This window comes from Ambystoma mexicanum, chromosome 7q, assembly GCF_040938575.1.
Source record: "Ambystoma mexicanum isolate Mex_15411 chromosome 7q, UKY_AmexF1_1, whole genome shotgun sequence".
In the NCBI taxonomy this organism is placed as follows: domain Eukaryota; kingdom Metazoa; phylum Chordata; class Amphibia; order Caudata; family Ambystomatidae; genus Ambystoma; species Ambystoma mexicanum.
Genome location: NC_090941.1, coordinates 880495590 through 880518117, shown reverse-complemented (window position 1 = coordinate 880518117; position 22528 = coordinate 880495590). Strand labels below are relative to the sequence as shown.

The following is a 22528-nucleotide window of genomic DNA, read 5'->3' as shown; positions in this document are numbered from 1 at the left end:
ATGGGATTAGAGGAAAAAGAAACGAAGGATGCCGATTGGGCAGTAGAAGAGAAAGGATGGAGCAGTCACTTGGACTGAGATATGTTCTACGGAGGAGGGATAAAAGTTGGCAAAATGGACTGATAGTGTATCCTTGCTAATCGAACAAGACAACAGTCTAATCCCAGTGAGTGTGAGAGGATAGAGAAGTCAGCGTGGAAGGCTGCCAGCGTTACAATGTCAAGAGAGGACCATCCATGTTTCAGTGACAGCCTTCACAGAGAGTTTAGGTTTATGACCCCCCCCACACTGTTTAGCGTTAATGTAAAAAATAATCATGCTCGAGGGAGTCAACAATGTATTACACCACCACCAAATGGTTATCTGAAACAACTTACCCCCCACAAGTTTACTTTTTGATGAAATTCCTTTTCTCCCTCAAATATAAAATGGATAGTTACCTGAAATAGAAGATAGATCTGTTATACAACTCAATAATGAGAACATTTCTTGGTGTTACTAGGCGGGATCCGATGCAGAACAAACTAAAACTAATTGCATGCAGCGAAATACAGCAAGAAATCGGTCCTGTTCAATAGAACCAAATAACTATATGAAAGACGCGTTCTAGGAGAGGACATTCTAGGGTTTTCGCTATCCAGCCATCCTATTCACGGTTGTCAATAAAAAAACTGTTAATGGAAATGGTGTCAAGATATTATTATTATTTATTTCTTTAGTTCAAAGAACTTTACAAATACATACAAATAAAATATTAAGAAACATCACACATATCCAGTGATTTTCCTAATATAGATAATCGATAAATAAACAGATATATCAGTGTAATTTTCTCTAAAACACTCTCTAAATAGAAATATCCTAAAAACATTCTCTAAAACATCCTTTAATTCATATTTTATAATCGGCATATACCATTCCATAAATAACACTAAAAGCAACTCACTCTTTCCAGTATTCCAATATTTGTTTCCACAAACAAAGTGCGATGATGTGCAGTGACTCTGAGCCAGAGTTTAAACAGTACACCCAGAATTCATACATTTTAATAGAATCGTATTGACTGACAAACCGGACTAATTTACACATATAATTTGACCCAAGCTCCCTGAATTCTGTAAACACACGTCGCGCTGTTTCCGGCTTGTTCTTTAGTTTACATATTTGACAGTTTCTATTCTCTTTCACGATATTACTGTACACTCCTTGTACTGTCAACAGCAGCAGTTGATTTGAGCGCAGCCATAACATCAAGTCACGGACTGCTGGACTTGGGCTGCTCAATAAGTAGGTTTGTGTTTTCATATAGACATGTGTCACACTTGCTACCTGTGAATAATTATGCAGAGAATACAAAAGCAGCTAGTAGTTAACCCAATCCCAGCACATGGCTTTTTCTTGAAGATAGATTTCATGTCTTCAAACCCCTGGCATCCATTCTTCTTCTTAATTATCGGATGCATGGGCGGTCCCACGCAGGCGCTTCCCCATACTAAAAGATGATGTGCACCAGACCCACCAATCAATACTTAGCTTACATAAACTCACAACTCCTCCCACCGCCCCGTTTGCCTCACAAAATCCAACATCACACTATTCCTCCTCCTGCCTCTCTCCCCGTCACCTCCCAGCAAAGTCTTCCCACTCAGCTCAGCCACACCCAGCGCAGACAATCGAACCCTCATCAATTCTCTCTCCTCAACCTGTCTCTCACACCTAAGCAGAAAATGTCCCACAGTCTCAGGCACTCCACACACTGCACAATCTCTCGACTCACGTTTCCCCACTTGAAACAGACAATCATTCAATCCCGCATGTCCTATCCTCAACCGATTCAGCATCACCTCCTCCCCCCTCCTCCATTTCAGATTCCCCGCATCCACCTTCACCGACACTTTCCCACGAACACCAAACATCCACCTGCCCTACACCCCACTCACCCACCTCTCCTGCCACTCATCTATGACCCGTCTCACCACCACCGCCTTCACCTCATCCACACTCAAAGGAAATCTCACATCAACCGCTCCCCTTCTCATACCCTCACCCGCTGCCAGATCCACTAACTCATTACCCAAAATATCACTGTGACTCGGGACCCACGCCAACTCCAAATCCATTCCCCCGTGCACGCAACGATCAATCTTCCTCCTGATGTCCATAATCATGTCCTTCCTATCACCATCCCCCGCCACAATCGCCTGCAACCCACTCAATGAATCTGAATATATCACCACCTTATCTAACCCCAACTCGCACACCCTATCAATCGCCAATGCAATTGCCACCAACTCAGCCGTACAAATTGACACATCATTCATCAATCGCCCCACTTTATACTCCCCAGTGCTTTCCAGATAATATGCCATACCCACTCTGCCAGACACAGGATCCTTCGAACCATCCGTAAACACCTTGCATCATTCCTTTCCTGCCACATACGCCTGACCCAAAGCTTTGATCTCCATTTGGCATCCATTCAATATGTGCAAAGTAATCAACATTCCACTGGCCAAACCCAGATTGCGATTCAGAAGTATATGCAACCACCAACATGTTCAGGTTGGGTTTTTGATTTAAAGTACATTACCCCTGTACATATATCCACCATGCACCCAAAGAAACCAGTCCTAATTTGAAAACGCAGATAAGCAATCGGGATGGATGGGGGTAATTTTAGTACTGTTCTCCAAAACGTACCCTCTATTACATTTAACCATTTTCAGCCTTTCATGGCAACCGCCTCCAGACTGTATAATACGGCCGCACAGAAACATTGCCTATAAAACTTGAGGATTCCCTTCATTGAGAAACCCACAGTGTGCATGGCAAATTTGTTTATCATATCGGTAAACTGGCGTGCCTTAGTTTTCTTACTTTCAATAATACTGGAGTAGGGCCTATTCACCCTTAGTTCCAAACCCAGGTATAGATATTTTTTCACATATTCAATCGTCCCAATTAGGGTATCTAATGCTACTAGATTTACTTAATGCCCGGTTATAACCATTGCATTGGTTTTGCCCATATTTATCAGCAACTCATTTCTCTGGGCATACTCTAGCAGGGCTTGGAACTTTGCATGGATACCACTTACACTCCGGTCCATAAGGAGTAAGTTGTATGCATAAAGCACAAAGGAAATGGAACGACTTCCTAGTCTAATTGGGAGGCCCACCGTGTTCAACAGCTCCGGTAAATCAGCTTAATAGAGATTAAATAAAGGAGCCAGTACACATCCTTGCTTGATTCCCCTGTCAATTACTATCAACTTGGTTAATGTGCCGGTTCATCCAATCGAACCCGTGCCCCTGTATTGACATGCAGCCTAACCAAAATTTCAGGCGACCATTCTGGGCATCCCTTTCTTTTGAGTTTTTCCCCACAGAATATTGTGGTTTACTGTATCAAATGCTGCATTGAAGTCCACATAAATCAAATACAGGGACGGATTATTCTTCATTGTAACCTCTTTAATAAGCTTATCAATCAGCCTAATATTATGCACAGTGGCCGATCCGGCACAGAAGCCTTTTTGCATTGGGTCGAAGAGATTATTCCCTACAACCAAATCTTGTGAGGAAAACAGTTTTCCAGTAACATCATGTAGGGAGAGTAATCTATAATGACACGTATCCTCGCTATCCCCTTTTATACATACTGGCAACAGGATCGCTTTTTGCCAGGTCTCCAGAATTATCCTTTCATTGCATACTTTCACAACTAGAATATTTAGTATTGTAGCCCAGGTCCCAGGGTCAGATTTTAAAACTGCATTTGCCAGCGCACTGGGACCCGGTGCCATAGAGGTTTTTAAGCAAAGTATAGCCACATAGATCTTTCCCATCCCTATGTCCAGCTCCCAGTGGCCTAGAGTCTCACTGACCACAACCGTACTGTCGACCCGCTCTGTTTTTGGTAAATGCTCGAGCCATTTTTGCTTGCTAATTGGGTTAACTGTACGTGCTCACTGGTCACCGTTCGCTACCGAGAGCATCTGCCATATTGCCCCTCAGTTTTCCACTGCACAAGGCAGTGAACATCGGCTGCCACCTGACTGTTTTATCAGAGAGCCGGTGTAGCTTCAGGCAACCTCTGTATGCTCGCTTAATTTCAGGATTTCTGTTACAATGGTAATCATTATCCCACCTGTTCTTTTAATTCTCCTAATATTTCTTTGCATCTCCCTCTTGGAATCCCTTATTGCCATGTCAAATGCATAACCTTGTTTCGCCAGGAGGATGGGGTGAGCCTTGGCCCACCTCTACTGTGACTGTTAGATACTTCAGGCGCTCTACTTCATTTCATTTCCCGATAACTGTGGGAGTGCATTCAACTAACTGTCTGATGTTGGTCTTAACATTTTCGTTGCCTGCCTAATGTTTCTTTGTGACCAACGTAGTGTATTACCTGCATGGTTGGCTGCCACTCCTTCGGCCCCAATACATCTAGTTGGGCCTTTAGGCATTCTCATAGTTAGTGTAATTATCACTATAACTTGTATCATACTCTCCTAAAAGACTCCGCACACTACCAACTTCCAAAAAAGTAGTCCAAAATGGATGTCTTCTTACCTTAACGCCACGTGATTTTACCTAGGCAATCTCCTTTTGTTCTGCCATTTAACATTACAAACTCCCACTCTTTAAAGAACGACATCCCATGGGCACACTTTCAATTCCCACATCTGTTAACAATTACACTCATGGCTTCAACATTCCTATAGTTTGCACACCGCTCATTAGCTCTGCAACCTGCATTCAGGTCACCCACAATTAGAACAAAGTCGTTGCCTGCCTCAGACATCCACGCTACACATATATCGTCAATACATTCCATTATACAGTCAAGACCGAGGACATCCGGGGCACGAACATTTAAGAGCAACATCTTCACCCACTCATTTGCCCCCATAATGCACACCTCAACTGCCAAAATATTTTTGTTATTACAGGGCACATTCAAATGTTGGGCGTACAATTAATGTTCTGTCGCAATTATTAGTCCACCAAATGGGCGACACTTCATACTATTCTCTGTAGTTACTTGGTATGCTACATTCCCCTTTTGGTGTATGTCTGAGGTCAGCCAGGTCTCTTGGAAAAAGACCATTTTATTATGCACTAATAGATCAAAAGATCCCTGGTCTCCCAACAAATGGCCATGTCCGCGAGTATTCCAACTCGCCACCTTCAAAGTTCACTCACAATCAGCCGTTTGTGAGACTAGGAACCTCCTAAACCATTCCCAACCCTGAGCGTCTTCTAATCTGGCCTCAGGTTTTTTTTCAACTGGGCCAGGCCCTTATTTGCTTGCTTGCGCAGGAGTGATTTCACTGTACCCTTTGGACTCACATTCACTGGGTTATCTAGTTCATATCCCTTTTTTAATATATCACTCACATGCCCGAATCAATCTGGGCACCTCAGGCAATGCAACTTACTTTGGCATAGTTCACTAGATTAAGCATCATAGTGACGAACAAAGCAAATATCACTTGTGGTTAAAACATGCAGAGCCAGGACTTTGACACATTAACATTAAGGCAGATCTACTGAACCACTTATTTGATAATAACAGGACACTCCGGCCAATTGTAAAGACCAAAGGGTCTCTTGATGACACTGGGCCATCTCCACATGACGGCCTATTATTGTAGTTTGGGTTTTCAAATCCCCACCACCCATCCTCCCCTGTACAGCAGCTAGCTCAGGCATTAACTTTGGTGAAGATGTATTAACTTCAGCTTCTGCCTGTGGGGTTTTCCCCTCTTACCAACCAACTAGTCAATGTCCTCGTCAATCTGCATAGATGTTGCCGACCGGAGGCTTCTTTCTTCTTTGCTTTCTTTAGTTTGGATAGCTGTGCTACAATTGTGGTTGAGTGGCTCAGAAATGGCTGTTCATGATCCCACAACTGCCCAATTGGTTTTCCCCACTTCGTCGTCCCATCCAAGGGAAGAGGGCAGGAGCCCTTCCCCATCGCTGGAACCCTGAAACAGCTGGTAAGCTGCAACGAAGGCCTGCCTGGCCTTGTCCTACTTCCTGCCTGTCCCCCGCATGCCGGGCGCATCGCGGCGCCATAACGAGGCTAAGCCTCGCATATCCAGCTCCTTACATCCGCCGGCAGGCGGTTGTGCCGGCGGCTCCTACGAAGGCCATACAAAGGCCTGTTGAGCACCTGTCTGGCCCCCACTTCGTCGTCCCATCCAAGGGAAGAGGGCAGGAGCCCTTCCCCATCGCTGGAACCCTGAAACAGCTAGTAAGCTGCAACGAAGGCAGGCGGATGTGCCGGCGGCTCCTACGAAGGCCATACAAAGGCCTGTTGGGCGCCTGTTTGGAGCCATAGGAGCCAGGGGCCAGGAACTCTGCCCTTAACGCTCCAGGTAAGCCAACGCTGCCACCTGCCACTTGTTTCTGTGCCCGTTTACGCCTGATTCTGCCGTCTGCCATACCCTATGCCCATCTTATTCCAGGTAACTTTTGGCCAACACTACTGCACTACTCCTAGCTACCCATTGTCTCCAGCACTATGTGTGTCTGTGACACCCCAGGAAATAGTAACCAAAGTGTATAACCAGTGTGCACCACAGGCCTGTTAGGTGTTACCCCTTTGCATTTTTGCCTAATTGTGCTATCTGGAATCTAGGTGCTACCCCACTGCATTTTTGCCTAATTGTGCTATTTGGAATCTAGGTGTCACCCCTTTGCATTTTTGCCAAATTGTGCTATTTGAAGCTAGGTGTTACCCCACTGCATTTTTGCCTAATTGTGCTATTTGGAATCTAGGTGCTACCCCACTGCATTTTTGCCTAATTGTGCTATTTGGAATCTAGGTGTCACCCCTTTGCATTTTTGCCAAATTGTGCTATTTGAAGCTAGGTGTTACCCCACTGCATTTTTGCCTAATTGTGCTATTTGGAATCTAGGTGCTACCCCTTTGCATTTTTGCCAAATTGTGCTATTTGAAGCTAGGTGCTACCCCACTGCATTTTTGCCTAGGAATCTAGGTGTCACCCCTTTGCATGTTTGCCAAATTGTGCTATTTGGAATCTAGGCGTCACCCCTTTGCATTTTTGCCAAATTATGCTATTTGAAGCTAGGTGTTACCCCACTGCATTTTTGCCTAATTGTGCTATTTGGAATCTAGGTGCTACCCCTTTGCATTTTTGCCAAATTGTGCTATTTGAAGCTAGGTGCTACCCCACTGCATTTTTGCCTAGGAATCTAGGTGTCACCCCTTTGCATGTTTGCCAAATTGTGCTATTTGGAATCTAGGCGTCACCCCTTTGCATTTTTGCCAAATTGTGCTATTTGAAGCTAGGTGTTACCCCACTGCATTTTTGCCTAATTGTGCTATTTGGAATCTAGGTGCTACCCCTTTGCATTTTTGCCAAATTGTGCTATTTGAAGCTAGGTGCTACCCCACTGCATTTTTGCCTAGGAATCTAGGTGTCACCCCTTTGCATTTTTGCCAAATTGTGCTATTTGGAATCTAGGTGTCACCCGTTTGCATTTTTGCCAAATTATGCTATTTGAAGCTAGGTGTTACCCCACTGCATTTTTGCCTAATTGTGCTATTTGGAATCTAGGTGTTACCCCTCTGCATTTTTGCCAAATTGAGCTATTTGAAGCTAGGTGCTACACCACTGCATTTTTGCCTAATTGTGCTATTTGGAATCTAGGTGTTACCCCATTGCATTTTTGCCAAATTGTGCTATTTGAAGTTAGGTGTTACCCCACTGCACTTTTGCCTAATTGTGCTATTGTGAGTCTAGGTGCTACCCCACTGCATATTTGCTGCCTACCACTATTCCTGCGCATATTCTGTTTACAAAGCCACCTTTGTCCTCCCAGAGCCCACAGAGCTCCTACCGCAATCCAAAGTTCACCCCCTGATCACAAACTGAATCTAGATGTCACTGCCCTATCTGCATACTGCACTTTTACTGCCCTGCCCGAATTGAACTGTACGTGTTTGTATTGCTTCTCGCCCTGCCTACCCCATCTCTCAGATAACACCTACATTGCTACTCCCACTCTGCTCACACAACGCCAGCGCAGTACTGTACTGCAGAAAATGCTAACTATATTACTCATCTTCTGTGCAATGGCCACGCCCGCATCCCCAGACATTCCCATCCAGGATACTGACTCAGGAGCCCTCCCTCCCCAGCCAGGCACTAGTCTCACCAACGACTCCTACACAACTAGGTACTATCCTGACCCTTCCTACTCAAGATATCATTGCAAGTCAGGACCTACAACTTTTGCCTCCCACCCCTGCACTACCACCGAAAGAAACAACAAACTTCGCGCTAGACTCTCTAAACTTTATGAGCCGCCCCGAAGATTCCTGTCCGATTCCAAATGCAAAGCCAAAAGTTCCACCAAAGGCACCACTATCCCCACAACCAAGTCCAAACCTATCATTCATACAAACATCTCGGTAAAAACGGATGTACACTCCTACAAAGGAGATCTCCTCAATACCAGATCATTGGTCGCACATGCCCTTGATATAGCAGACCTAATTATCAAAGATAAATTAGACTTTATTGCTCTAACTGAAACGTGGCTCCACAATGCAGCAGGCCCATCTCTAATGCTGGCCATCCCAGACGGCTACACTATATCTAGGCAGGACCGGGTAGGTAACCGGGGCGGTGGCATCGTCATCATATCTAAAGGAAGCTTAGCTCTCAGACTAGCCCCGACCCAAACTCTGCAATCGTGTGAATCCCTCACCGCCAAACTCCCCATAAATAATACCCAATCCCTCACTATCCACCTGATCTACAGACCACCAGGTCCACTCGGAACCTTCGAGGAAGATCTACACAACCTAATCTCTAACAATGCGAAAACCACTTCACAACTACTGCTACTAGGGGACCTTAACTTAGGGTTCAACGACCCAGCAGACATAAATGCCTCTACCATAGCCAATACGATCTCATCACTCGGACTCTCACAAAAAGTCAACCTACCCACCCACCTGAAGGGTAGAACCCTAGACTGGGTTGCTGATGCTAATTGCTCAGCGGTCATCTCCGCCACCACACCACTACCTTGGACCGACCATTCGCTGGTCTCATTTAACCTATTGACCTCTAGATCACCTACCACAACCGTGTCACTGGCACCACCCTGCCTCACAAGAAACAAGAAAAATATCTCAATAGAAAAAATCATCCCAGCTATCCTTCCAACCCTAAACGCATTGCCAGACAATCTAGATCCCAACACACTAGTTCACGAATATAATAAAATCATGTTAACCACCATGGACAAAATTGCCCCACTCAAACTTCGCACCAGCAAGCCTAAAACCCATTTAAACAAATGGTACACACCCGAACTCAAAGCCCTCCGCCTAAAATAGCGAAAATGTGAAGCTGATTGGAAATTATGCCCCTCCAGTGAAAAGAAAGCCATCCTGGACACGATTTCTCGTCATTACAAAGCTGAAATCTGCTTAGCTAAACGGAATTCCTATAACATCCGCATTGCCAACTCCAACTCAAGTATGAAGGAGCTCTTCTCCATACTGAAGGAACTTGAGTCACCCATTGCCACACCCGACACCTGCACTAAGAACCAGACCTGGTGCACAGACATCCACAAGCACTAGCAAATAAAATAAACACCCTACAAAATAAAATTCAACTAAAAAAAGACTCCCTAAACCTCACTAACCCTCCCACATCTCCGCCCAAAGCCTCACCAAGTACACACACTAACTCATTCACCTTCTCTAAAACCACCACCCTTGAGGTTGAGAAAATCATCCTCTTTCTTAAACCATCAAACTGTAAAGGCGATATCTGCCCTGCTCACATAATAAAGGACGCAGCCAGAGACCTGTCGCCCTTTATCTCTAAACTTATAAACCCCTCTTTCTCCTCAGGCAGTATCCCTTCCAACTTAAAACAATCTTGGGTGCTCCCCCTCCTCAAAAAACAGACGCTTGATCCCCTCATCCCCACCAACTACCGACCCATCACAACGGTACCCTTCCTACTGAAAATCTTGGACAAAGTTGCCTATGTCCAGATTCAAAAATACCTAGAACTACACAAGCTACTAGGCGCCAGACAATCAGGTTTCCGCCCATTACACGGCACGGAAACAGCCCTCATCGATCTGAAAACCCAAATTGATGATCTGAGGGACAAGGGCAAGACAGCACTCCTCCTCTTACTCGACCTCTCCGCGGCTTTCGACCTCGTCGACCACAAGGTCCTCTGCAGACACCTTGACTCAGCTGCTCATTTCTCCCCAGAAGCTATCAAATGGATTGAATCCTTTCTGAGTAAGAGAACTATGAGAGTCTTCTCCCCTTCAGCAGCAGCAGACCCCTCTCCTATCACTTGCGGAGTCCCGCAGGGCTCATGCGTCTCCCCCACACTATATAACATCTTCACCAAACCCCTGTTCGACGATCTGGACCATCTGGGTGTCACCTACACTAACTATGCTGATGACACTCAGATTCTCCTCCCACTTTCAGGGGATCACAGTAAGGACAGAGAGTTGGTGAATAGGGTATATCTCATCATTCAGGCATGGATGGCATCTCATGGTCTATGCCTGAATGATGACAAGACAGCTCATCATCTTAGGTACCCCTGCTAATATCAACAAACTAGGCTTTGAATATGCCGAATTCAACATAGATGGCAATCTCATCAGAGTATCCAGGGAAGTAAAAACCCTTGGCTTTTATCTGGATGCCACTATGTCATTCACTAAACAGGTCAACTCACTAGCATCTACCACTGCGTACACTTGCAAATTAATAAGGGCAGGCAGACCATTCTTATCCAATGACAGCTGCCTGATCCTGGCAAGAGCACTCATAGTATCCAGGCTTGATTATTGTAATGCCCTCTATAGCGGTGCTAACAAAGCCATTATCCACAGGCTCCAAATCTTACAAAACAATGCCTTGAGAGCTGCCCTCGGCATTAATAAGAGAGATCATATCTCAACCACTAGACGCCAACAGAAATGGCTCTCTACAGACAACAAAATCAAACTAAAGTTGGCCTCCCTAACCCATAAAGCCCTCAACAATGCCGCCCCCAGTTATCTGATGGACAAGGTAAAGAGAAAGTCCTCCATCCGACAAACAAGAACTATCAATTCCAACCGTCTGATAATTCCCAGATTCAAACTCTCCACCATTGGTGGGAACAGTTTCCCGGTGAAAGCTGCCACACTCTGGAACTCTCTGCCACACAACCTAAGAGCTGACCAACCATACTTGCACTTTAGAAGACACCTCATCAGTCACCTTAACTCCAATAACCCTTGTATTTAGCTGTACTTTCTACACCTATGTATAGATAGTGATACTTTTGTTCGTGATTCGGCCCTCGCCTCTAACAGCCCTGCACACATCTGTACACTTACCTCCTGTATAGATATTGACTTTTCATGTTTGAAGATTTGTATACCTCTTATTCCTGTAATCCTAAATATTTTTTTTTCAGGATTACCCACCTCTAACAGCCCTGTACATATCCGTATACTTACCCCTGCATAGATATTGACTTTGTATGTATGAAGATTTGTATATTTTTTATTCCTGTAATTCTGACTATTTTTATTTCTACTTCAAAGTGTATATTTCTGCAACATTGTAAGCTTCGAATTATCTTTTGCCTGCACCCTGTTGCCCCTGGGTAAGGTGCGCCATACAAATAAACAAACAAACAAACATGTGTGGGGAAGGCATGGTATCACAAGTATGAAACAGACATTGGATACAATTTGTAAAACCTTTATTGAAAATGTTGCGATTGGAGGATCTCCTATTTTGCCATATAACTAAGATGGGAGTAGTCTCGACCATCAAACAATGAACAAAAACAGTAGTCCGTCAAATCAAAATGGCCTATCCTAACAAAAACCTAATGCCTGCCCCATCTTTTGTACAAAAAGTGTAAAAAGGAAAAATGTATGCAAGGGAAAAATTAGTGTTTAAAAGAATAAAAAAGGTAGTTGAACCAGCTCTCCTCCTCATGTTAAACCTCACAGAGTAAGGCTGTTTTTGTAGGCAGGATGGAACACTCTGGCTCAGTTTTGAACACTCTAAGCCGTTCCAAACCATGGATTGAGGCCTGCTGGGCCTTCCACGTTAAAGTCTCTTTTTTGACTTTCAAAATGGTATTCTAACAAAGTTCACAAAAGGTCCCCCTCTGTCGGGCTCAGACCTCCAGACCTCTCACGTCACAGTTCAACACAAACTTGCCAGGGGGCTCTCAATGTACTTCGGGTCTCCCTCAATCAGGCGCTGACCCCTTTCGGATGTCAGAAGACTTTCGAATGTGTGTGGCTCTCTTTACAGACCACCGCAGGACCACTTTGACTCAAGGTTCACGTTTACTCTTGCTTAATTCACTTTTGCTGTTGTCTCGCTTTACAGCATGCAACAATGTACCTTTGTTACTTAGTATTGCTGATCTCACAGCTGCCTTTTACTTCAAAGTTCATTCACAGGTCTGCCTTTCTTCACGTCTAATCCACACGCATGCATCCTTCACTTGTGATATAATGTTACTACTTCATTCACTTTAACACACACCGGTCTCTCAGGTCGCTTGACAATTCACCGGCTGTGTGCGCTTTTGCCATTTCCAATTCATGATGCAAGGTTAGTACCACAGGCTTGGCCTCGCCTCCCCAACTCTGCTGTTCACCCGGGAGGGTCGCTGGCGTGCTTGAAACACAATGCAATCTTAACTTGTGGGATCTGACCTCTGCGTTTCTTGCACGGCCTGTCTGAGGCAATAACCTCCAGCAGGGAACCTTTGTGGTTTTCAGCCCGCTGCTCTCATCCCCTAGTCCGTTGCTCTGCACCTGTAGACGTGCCTTTGTCCTGGAAGTTCTCCTCGTACTCGTGTTCCGGCTTGCTCAGAGTGTCTCTTTAGGTGTTGCCTTTTATTTGTGTGAGGAGAGCTAACTGGTATCAGGTGTATGCAAGTGTAAAGTGGCTGACTTTACCTGACCCGATTAACGGGACATGTCCAGTACGATGTGAGAGAGTTAGTCTGGTTACTTCCTCGGCTGAGTGTTTACGTAAAAAGGAAGGGGAAGAGGGGAGTTGGGACTTTGGAAAATCCTACAAAATAGGATAGGGTAGATTAACAAAAAAGGGGCCATACCGAGTCTCACCAACCGCTGTTTTATCCCCCACTCCCTGAAGACCCTTCACCCAGGTGATCCTCCCACACTGGTCCACCCCCAGAAACTGGATCTAAAAGCAATAGGTGTGACCTGGCCACCTGGATGACAAGTCCCCGTGGACTAGCGGGTGAGACACCCTTTGGTTTTTCACATACAGCATTTGCTTCTTTTTTTTTCGTAAGATTAGCCAGTCGCCTCTCCCGTCTGGTGAGGCATATCGAAAGATCTGAATCAAGAAATGTCACCTCCACCTCTTGATGGTCCTCTAGGGCAGAATAGTCAATAGTGTTCTTATCCGAAGGGACTGCAGGTTCCTGCATTGCTGCATCAGACAATTTCAAGGTGGCCCCATATCCTGCATGCTTAGATCCAACACAGCCAAGGCGCCACTCTGTTTTTTACTTCTTCCAGAATTGTGCCACATAATTTCAACAAGATTTTAACTGCAAAGTTTAGTACCCCTGGTACTGCCTAAGATACTTTGCTCGTCCAAGTGACTTATTCCTGTTTTCATCATTGAGCTCCTCCTCCTCATTAGTGTCAATAAACAGATTTGGCACTGAGACTGGACCTTCATGCAAGGCTAACGCATGCAGTGTTTTGTTTCACCGGTTTGAGCAGTCCCCGTAACCCCAGATACTGAGTCATGGAGAACATAACAGAGCTTGAAAAGGGAGTCATCAATATTCCCGTACTCCGATTCTAATCTTTCTTTATTCGATGACGGAGTTGAGTTATTTACCATTGGTAGAGTCACTGAGTTCTTAGCCGCTTGTTGCAGATGAATGAAAATCTGTTATTTTTGTAGGACCAGGAGGCTGCTTGCATGCCGACCTTTTCAAGTTACATGCGAGTTTGGTGAATACATGTGGCTTTACGTCATTTCGGAAGTCAGATTTCCCATACGGTTTCCCCTGTCTGAGATTGTGTTTGAGTTTTGGTCAGTACTATACCCAGCATATTTTAATGGCCCCAATACCAGTTATTTCCAAAATTTGCCACTTCCAATGTTTTTTTTCCCCCCTCGTACGTACTGAACCAATCATACCTTGTTCTTCACTCAGCAAGGCCTGCATGTTCTCCATGTTCCAACGAAGCAGACAGATCCTTATCCTTCCGATACACCGAAACACTGCGCACACCACACGCTCTGCGCCTGGAAGGCTATTTGAGCTGTCTCCTTCTCAGATTAGCACAGAAAATTAAAAAAAAGTGCAAGTTTTCTGCACAGCAATAGGGCACGTCCACCTCTGCTTCGCTGTAACACACTGCACAAAAGATATTCTGTAGACATGCAACCGTCTTTTTTAAAAGCACTCGTGCCTTTTTTCATTAATCTTTCTTTTATGACTGACTTTGACATCCAAAGGTAAACTATCAAAATTAGTGTTTGTATAATGTGCCAATTAGACTGGGCATAGTGAGTATGCACCTGTGCATGTAGACATTCCATAAAAGGCTCCCTAGTGGAGGATGCTCAACCATATCCATCTATTTTTGAGTGGTCAGATTTCTAGAGAATAAAAAAGTTGTTCCAGTTGATCAAATTAAACCGATCAGTGCCTTGAACTCTGAGCAGAGCTCAATACTCAATTGCCCGTAGAAAACGTATTTGGGAAGTAAATAGCCTGAGGAAGCTTGTTAATCAAGCGGAACGCGTGGCGGTTTCCACCATGGTGGGGTGAGTGTTCTTTTTACCCGATTGTCAGCAAGGGAGGCATGGTAGTTATGTCTGCCCCTTTTAAGCCATTAGGCAGTGTTGGTTGCACAAGATTTTTTGAAATGCTATAAAAGACGTTTTTTGTAGCAAGCGGTTTGGTTGTGTGTGCAGGGTTTATTTTCTACATGATGTGGTTGGTTTTTTTTTTTTTAAGTCTAGTGGAAGCTGCGGCGTATTACAGTTTGTTTTTCGAAACTCGAAAATGGGCGTCGACAGGCCGTGCCAGTCATACTATCCCTAGTGTGACGTCCACTGTACCCAAGATCCCTCACGCGTCTAGGATCCTCAGATTGTATTTTTTCTGACATGAGGTAGCGTGAGTACAGATAATCCAAGCAGATAGACAGAAAGGTAAGACTACAAGCCATCATGCGCCTTCTCTCAGAGGGGAGGAAGGGTGGGTTGCATGTGAATCTAAGCAGATACAAGCATCAGAAATACGATTACGGTGAGTAATGTATCCCCTGTAGAGGCTTGTGGAATCTGCTTAGATCACATGCTGTGCATAGATTAGCGAGCAGTACATGAGGAAGGAGGTGGGATGTGAGAAGGGTCATGAGCAAATAAGTGTCTTAGAACCGCTTGTCCCACTTGTGTATCTGCCTTGGAATGGGTGTCAATGCAGTAATGCTGAGCAAAAGTGTGAATAGAGTTCCAAGTAGCTGCTTTGCAAATGGTGTCAAGGGGTACATTTGCAATGAAAGCCAGAGTGGCCGAAATGCCTCTAGTAGAGTGGGCTCTTGGCGTGAAAGGCAGAGTTCTTTCAGAAAGTGAGTAACACAGCTGGATACAGTTAATAATCCACTTCGAGATGGCACCTTTAGAGACGCGATCCCCCTCTCTGCCTGTAGCTACGGAGACAAACAGTTGATCTGTTTTTCTTAGAGGTCTGGTCTTATTTACATAGTAGAGGAACGCCCTACGCACATCTAGGGTGTGTAGTTTCACCTCAGCCGAGCTTTGCGGGTCCTGGAAGAAAGCCGGAAGCTCGATGGACTGGTTTACATGGAATTTAGATATAAATTTAAGTGAGAACCTAGGGTGTGTGCGTAAAACCAGTTTGTCTTTATGGACAGTAAAGAAGGGATCCTGCACTGACAGAGCCTGAATTTCACTGACCCTTCTTATAGAAGTAATAGCTACTAAGAAGGCCGTTTTATAAGTCAGGTGTTTGAGACTGCTTTTATGCATGGGTTCGAAAGGGGGGCCCATGAGCTTGGCTAGCACCACGTTAACGTCCCACCCTGGTGGTGGGTTTGAAATAGGAGGGTGAAGTCTCTTTACTCCTTCCATGAAGGCTTTAACTACTGGTACTTTCCACCACAAAACTTTGCTATGGGAAGTAGTGTAAGCCGACAGGGCTGCCAGGTGTACTTTCAGTGAGTTAAAAACCAATCCTGCATCAAGCAGGTGGAGCATGCATGTAACAATAGTGGAAGGAGTGCAATCAACGGGGTTGATTGATCTACTTTGGCACCAGATAACAAACCTCTTCCACTTGTCAAAGTAACAGTGCCTTGTGTTTGGTTTCCTAGATTCTTTTAGGATGTCCATACACCTATGTGGCAAATTGAGATGTCCAAACTCTATGACCTCAGGAGCCATGCTGCCAGGTTCATTGAGTTGGGTTGCTGGTGCACTGTTTGACCTTGGTGCTGGGACAATAGGTTGTACCAGGCTGGAAATTTGATGGGCTTGCACACCGCCATCCTGCATAAGTGTGGGAACCACGGTTGTCTTGCCCACATGGGAGCAAGTAGGACGAGCGCCATCGACTCTCTGTTCATCTTGCTCACCACTTTCCTGATGAGGGTAGTTGGTGGAAAAGCGTACGCAAACATCCCTGACGAGTTCATCCACAGGGCGTTCCCCTGGGAGTCTGGTTGGGGGAACCTGGATGCAAATCCTGGGCATTGTCTGTTTTCGCTTGTGGCGAATAGGTCTATAGTGGGGAAACCCCACTGAGAGAAGATCTCTTCTACGACCTCTCTGTGTAGGACCCATTCGTGTTCCTCTGGGAGGGAGTCTCTGCTCAGAGCATCCGCTAGGGAATTGAGCTCCCCTGGAACATGTTGTGATGACAGAAAGATGTTCCGTCTGAGTGCCCATATCCAGATTTTCTGGGCAAGCTTGGACAGATTTGGCGAGCGAGTCCCTCCTTGCTTGTTCAGGTAGAACATGGCTGTTGTGCTGTCCGTCCGGATTTGCACTGACAGGTTTAGTGGCTGGGGCTTGAACGCCTGAAGCGCTCTGAATACTGCCAGAAGCTCTAGCAGGTTGATGTGGTTCTTGGCCAGTGAGTGAGACCAGAAACCCTGAGCTGTGTGGTGGAGATGGTGAGCTCCCCACCCCGTCAGGCATGCATCTGTAGTGACTACTGCCTGTACCTCGGGATCGTAAAAGGGTTTCCCCTGTGCGAGATTCTCTCTTGTCCACCAGTGAAGGCTTTGTACCAGTGTTGGTGAAACGACAACTAGATCGTCCCACTGACCACTTGCCTGAGACCACTGTTTCGCCAACCATTCCTGCGTGGGACGCATGCGCTGGCACGCGTGGGGGACCAGGTAAATACATGACGCCATCATGCCCAGTAAACGCATTGCTTTGCATACCGTTATTTGTTGACCGGACTGATAATGTGGAATTTGCAGTAGTATATTCCGAATTCTTTCTTCTGAAGGAAAGGTCAACCCCTCTTGGGTATCTAGGATAGCTCCTAGGAACTGTTTTGAGGTGCTTGGCACTAGGCTCGACTTCTTCTCGTTGATTGAGAAGCCTAACTCATGAAGGAGGTCGATAGTCCTTTGAATGTTTGTCCTGCAAATTCCTGGGGTTTCCCCCGTTATGAGCCAGTCGTCCAGATAAGGGTACACTGGGATTGCCTCCCTGCGTAGGCGTGCAACCGCCACCGCCAGAACCTTGGTGAATACCCTTGGTGCTGAAGCTATCCCGAAGGGCAGTATCTTGAATTGGTAGTGTCGACTGTCCACCTTGAAGCGCAAATACTTTCTGTGCGGTGGGAACATGGAAATATGAAAATATGCATCTTTCATATCCAAGGTTGCCATGTAATCCCCCTTTTTTTAGGAGGGGGGGATTACCTCTTGTAGCATGGTCATACGAAATTTTTGGGGCTTGACATACTTGTTGGCAGGCCGTAAGTCCAATACTGGGCGCATTGTCAAATCTTTCTTTGGCACAAGGAAGTAAGTTGAATGAATACCCTTGTTTACCTGGTGTCCCGGGACGAGTTCTATCGCGTCCTTTTCTAGCAGAATGGCGATCTCCTCGAGGAGAATCTGCTGATGTTCTAAAGAGTGTACTCTTTGTCGTGGAGGATGGTTCCGGGGACGCTGCAGTAGTTCTATACAATATCCTGTGGATACTGTTGACAGCACCCATCTGTCTGATGTGATCCCTTCCCAAGCCTGGGTGAAGTTGGAAATGCGTCCCCCTGCTGGGGTTGCGTGAGAAGGGACCCTGAACTGAGCGTCACTGCTTTGGTGGAGGCGTGCCGCCTCCCTTGTTGGGGCTGCCTCTGCCTTTACCACAACCTCTCCTATTACCCCTGCCGTAACCGTGGGTAGACTGTTGGTTGTTGTTCCACTGTGTACCCTGCCCCTGGGAATAGGTAGATCCTCTCTGGGAATTTTGGCCGCGTGGGCGACGAGAATTACTATTCCCTCTCTGGTTAGGGGGTTTATTGGTTAACTGGCCAAGGGACTTGAGTGTTTCGTATTCGTCCTTGGCATTCTTCAGTGCGTCTTCGACCGCCTTACCAAACAGATCGGTTTCCACCGGTTTGTCCAACAATGATGCCTGGGTTTCTGCCTTAAAACCAGACTGCCGTAACCACGCATGTCTTTTGATAACAGTGCCTTCCGCTATCAATCTGCCTGCGTTGTCCGCGGCGTCGAAGGTTGCTTTCAAAATGCAACCAGACACGGCTCTACACTCTGCGGAAATCTGAGCTAACTGGCCCTTTAAAGGTTCAGGAGCAGAGGCTATGAGTGCTGCGACTTCTTCCCACTGATGGCAGTTGTAGCTGGCCAACAGGGTGGTGGAGTTTGCAATCCTTGCTTGATAGGCGGACGTTGAGGCTACTTTCCTGCCGAAACCGTATAGTTTTTTGCTCTCCTTGTCGGGAGGAGCTTCGGACGATGACAAGGGTGTTCCAGCCCTCTTACGAGTGTTGGTGACAACTAGGGAGTCTGGCTTCAGGTGTCCTCTTATATAGAGAGGGTCAGACTGGGCCGCCCTGAAAAGTTTTTCAACCCTGGGATTGACTGCTCTGGTGAGGTCCGGGTTCACCAGGGACGGATCTATTCTCTGCTGAATGGACTTAAGAATAGGGATGGTCTGGGCAACAGGCCTCCTTTCTCCCACCAACTCTTCTGCGAAGTCCCTTTCCTCCTGGACACAGTGGGTGTCAATGTGGAAATGTTCTGCTGCGCGTGCGAGAACCTCGTTTAGGAGGGGTTGGTTATCGACCGGGGAGTCGGTAACCGGAGCTTCGTTCTCTACCGGGGAATCTACTCTGTATGTTTCCGGGTCCTCCTCTTCCTGGTCCTCATCATCCCCATAGTAGCCCGTCGCGGTTTGCTCTTCTATCAGACCAAATTCTTGGTCCTCACAAAAGGAAGCCTCTCCTTGATACAGTGAGCATGGTCTTGCGTATGGTTGTACCTCGAAGGGTCCTGACCTCATCGGAGTTTCAAACCGGGGCTTCTTACTCGGGGGGGGGGATAGGATCAGTAGAGCCTGAGGGAGTCGCCCCCTGTGGATCATACGAGAGGAAATGTTCTGGATTTTTATCATAAAAATCTGCCAAAGAAGACATTCTTGACATGACCCCATCTATGTCTTCACTGGACCCTTTTTTTGGAACTGGGGATGACTCTCTCAGCAAGTCTATGGAATTTATCTTGAGTAGCTTTGCTGGTTTTAGACATATCAGGAGACCTGGTCTTGTCTGTCTGTTTAGGGGGGAGTGGTGTGTTTCACAGGTGTGTAAGAGTGCAAAGGTTGTTTCTTTTGCTGTTTTCCCCCCTCCCTGTGAGTGGAAAAATGTTTTCCCTGTCCTTTAGTGGCTCCGGAGGTTTTCGACGCCTGGCGTCGAGGATCGGGGGTGGTGTCCCTGTCCTTCAAGCGTGGGGCCTCGCTGGTTTTAACTGCGGGCTCTGACTCCTGCCTGGAGAGCGGCCTGGGGCTGGAAGTCGTCTTCGTCTTCCGACGATCGGACTTCTGTTAGCCTAGGGAGCGAGGCACTTTTGGCAAGAGTGGATGATTGCCTGGAGTCATGCGGCGATCTTGATCGAGAGAGCCCAGAGGACACCGAATCGGACCGTTCTGTTTGTGCCTCTTTCCGAGAACTCGACGTCGTCGAGTCTCGGTTGGACTTAGTGTGTGTAGTGTGTGTAGTATGTGAAGTGCTTGTGTCGCCGGGGGTCTTCCCCATAGCCGCCCTGCCGGACGACCTTCCGAGGTCGGGGACCTGCGCTCGGCTGTCTTTCGACGCCGTAATGCCCTCGCCGTCCGAATCGCTGCCGTCGCTGAAGGCACCCTCCATTGCCATGGCCGCCTGCCTGGCGTGGTGGGCCCAACGCTTCGTCGAACGGTCCTTAAGTGTCTTAGGTTTAAACCTACTACACGCTCTGCAGTTTGCTTCGGGGTGGTCCCTCGGCAAGCAGAGATTGCACGTGGCGTGCCTGTCGACCCAAGGGTATTTGCGATTGCACTTGGGGCAGAATTGAAAAGGGGTACCCTCCATACGCACCTTGAGGCAGCGGGCTGTTAAGTGTAGGAAATGTATAAGGTGTACCTATATACCAAGAGTGTAGAGTATGTACCACCCCCACTCTCCCTACTTGCAGGGCTGAGGCCAGAGGCCTTCCAAGGCCCGGGCCGAGGCCAACGGCCTTCCGAGGCCCAAATCCGTCGTGCAGCAGCCGACGGTCGATTTCTTCTCCAGCCGGTGTCGAGTGTCGAAGTTCGACGTTAGGGTGGGGAAGGATGTCAATAGATTATTAAATTAAATTTTTAGCAAAAGTATGGCTAAGGCCAGTGGACTCCGCAAAATGCTTCCGACCAGTATGGCGGAAAAAAACAATCTGAGGTTCCTAGACGCGTGAGGGATCTTGGGTACAGTGGACGTCACACTAGGGATAGTATTACTGGCACGCCCTGTGTCGACGCCCATTTTCGAGTTTCGAAAAACAAACTGTAATACTCCGCAGCTTCCACTAGATGTCGGCCTGTGCACAGCATGTGATCTAAGCAGATTCCACAAGCCTCAGAAATATATATATATATATATATATATATATATATATATATGGACTCGAGAATATTGGGTGGACACCGGAGATATTAAAGAATACCGGCGTAGACACCCGAGAAGGGAGATGAGTCCAGGGCAGACACCCAAGGAGAGAGAGGATTCGCATTGTTAATGCACTTTAATATAGCGGTCAGAAGAAACGTGAACTCAGAGCCCACATAATAGGGGACTACTAGGCTACGACCAAGTTTAAAGAAGTCGTAAAAGGAGTTTGTTTAAACTCCATGTCGGGGTATAAATTAGAAGGCAGAGCTATTTGTGTCCAGCTAGTGTCCGTCTAGTCTGTCAAATGTCTGTTGTGCCTGTTCTTTTGTATGTCACAGGTAAAAATTTTTGGCTTTTATTGGTTGAAATTAAATAGGATTTTTACGCGATTCTATAGTTGCGGGGGAAATCGCACATGGATTGATGTTCTTGAGTAAATTGGTGATAAAGTTTTGGCGGAAAAATAAATTGGATTGGACCTTGCTATTATTGACAAGTGTTATAATTGCATGGAAGCATTGAAAAGTGGCGTTTAAGAGGACAGTAGAACAGATTTAAGCATGGAAGAAATTACACCATTAGCACACTTATGTAAGCAACTGCCGAAACATGCACCCAAGCTTAAGAAATATAGCACGGAGTGGGTTAAGGGCACCGCCCACAAGATGTTTATGCCATGCCCACAAAATGGGTCTTTATCTAAAGCCGTTTTACAACACATGACGACCTACTTGCATGCCACATATACAGGGAAAAAACTGGAGAAACGCCTCGCTGTTCTAGAACTTTGGAAAATGTTCGAACAGGCAAAGAGGAAGAGCCACCTGCAGACTGGATATTAAACGTATGCACGGAGGGGGGTGAGACGCCTACCGCGCCACCTGCCCCGCCTGAAACAAAAAACGAGGGAAGTAAGCCTGAGGGACTCTACCTATTAAGGGAGCTTAAAGCAGCCACAGGGTACAGCAACCCCGCCTATGAGTCACCTACTTACAGTAGTGACGAAAACCGAGGGAAGGATCGGGACCAGATTCTTACCTCTGCAGTCCCGAGGGACAAGGAGAGACGCGATGATGAGAGGAAGGATCAAGCACAGATTAGTGCATCTCTCGATAAGGAGAGAGAGGGAAAAAAATGGAAAGAAGGTGAAAGCAGTGATGATGTGAGACCTATCGAGAGGTTAGATGAAGCGCAAAGAAAGGAGAAAGACAAGCAGTCAAGGGATGAGAGGATAAGACGGAAGGATAGACTGAGGCGTGAACAGCTGTATCGCGAAGAGCAAGAGAAACA

At 46.4% G+C, this 22528-nt stretch overlaps 1 protein-coding gene across 2 annotated transcripts in view; it reads right to left on the bottom strand.

Annotated features, from left to right (window-relative positions):
• The window catches only part of CHORDC1 (cysteine and histidine rich domain containing 1), a 232117-nt gene that overhangs the window by 22580 nt on the left and 187009 nt on the right, over window positions 1-22528 (bottom strand). For both annotated transcript variants that reach the window (XM_069639393.1, XM_069639394.1), the window contains one exon: window positions 378-440. In XM_069639393.1, coding sequence (XP_069495494.1) covers window positions 378-440 — 63 coding nt within the window. The remainder of the gene's footprint in view (window positions 1-377; window positions 441-22528) is intronic.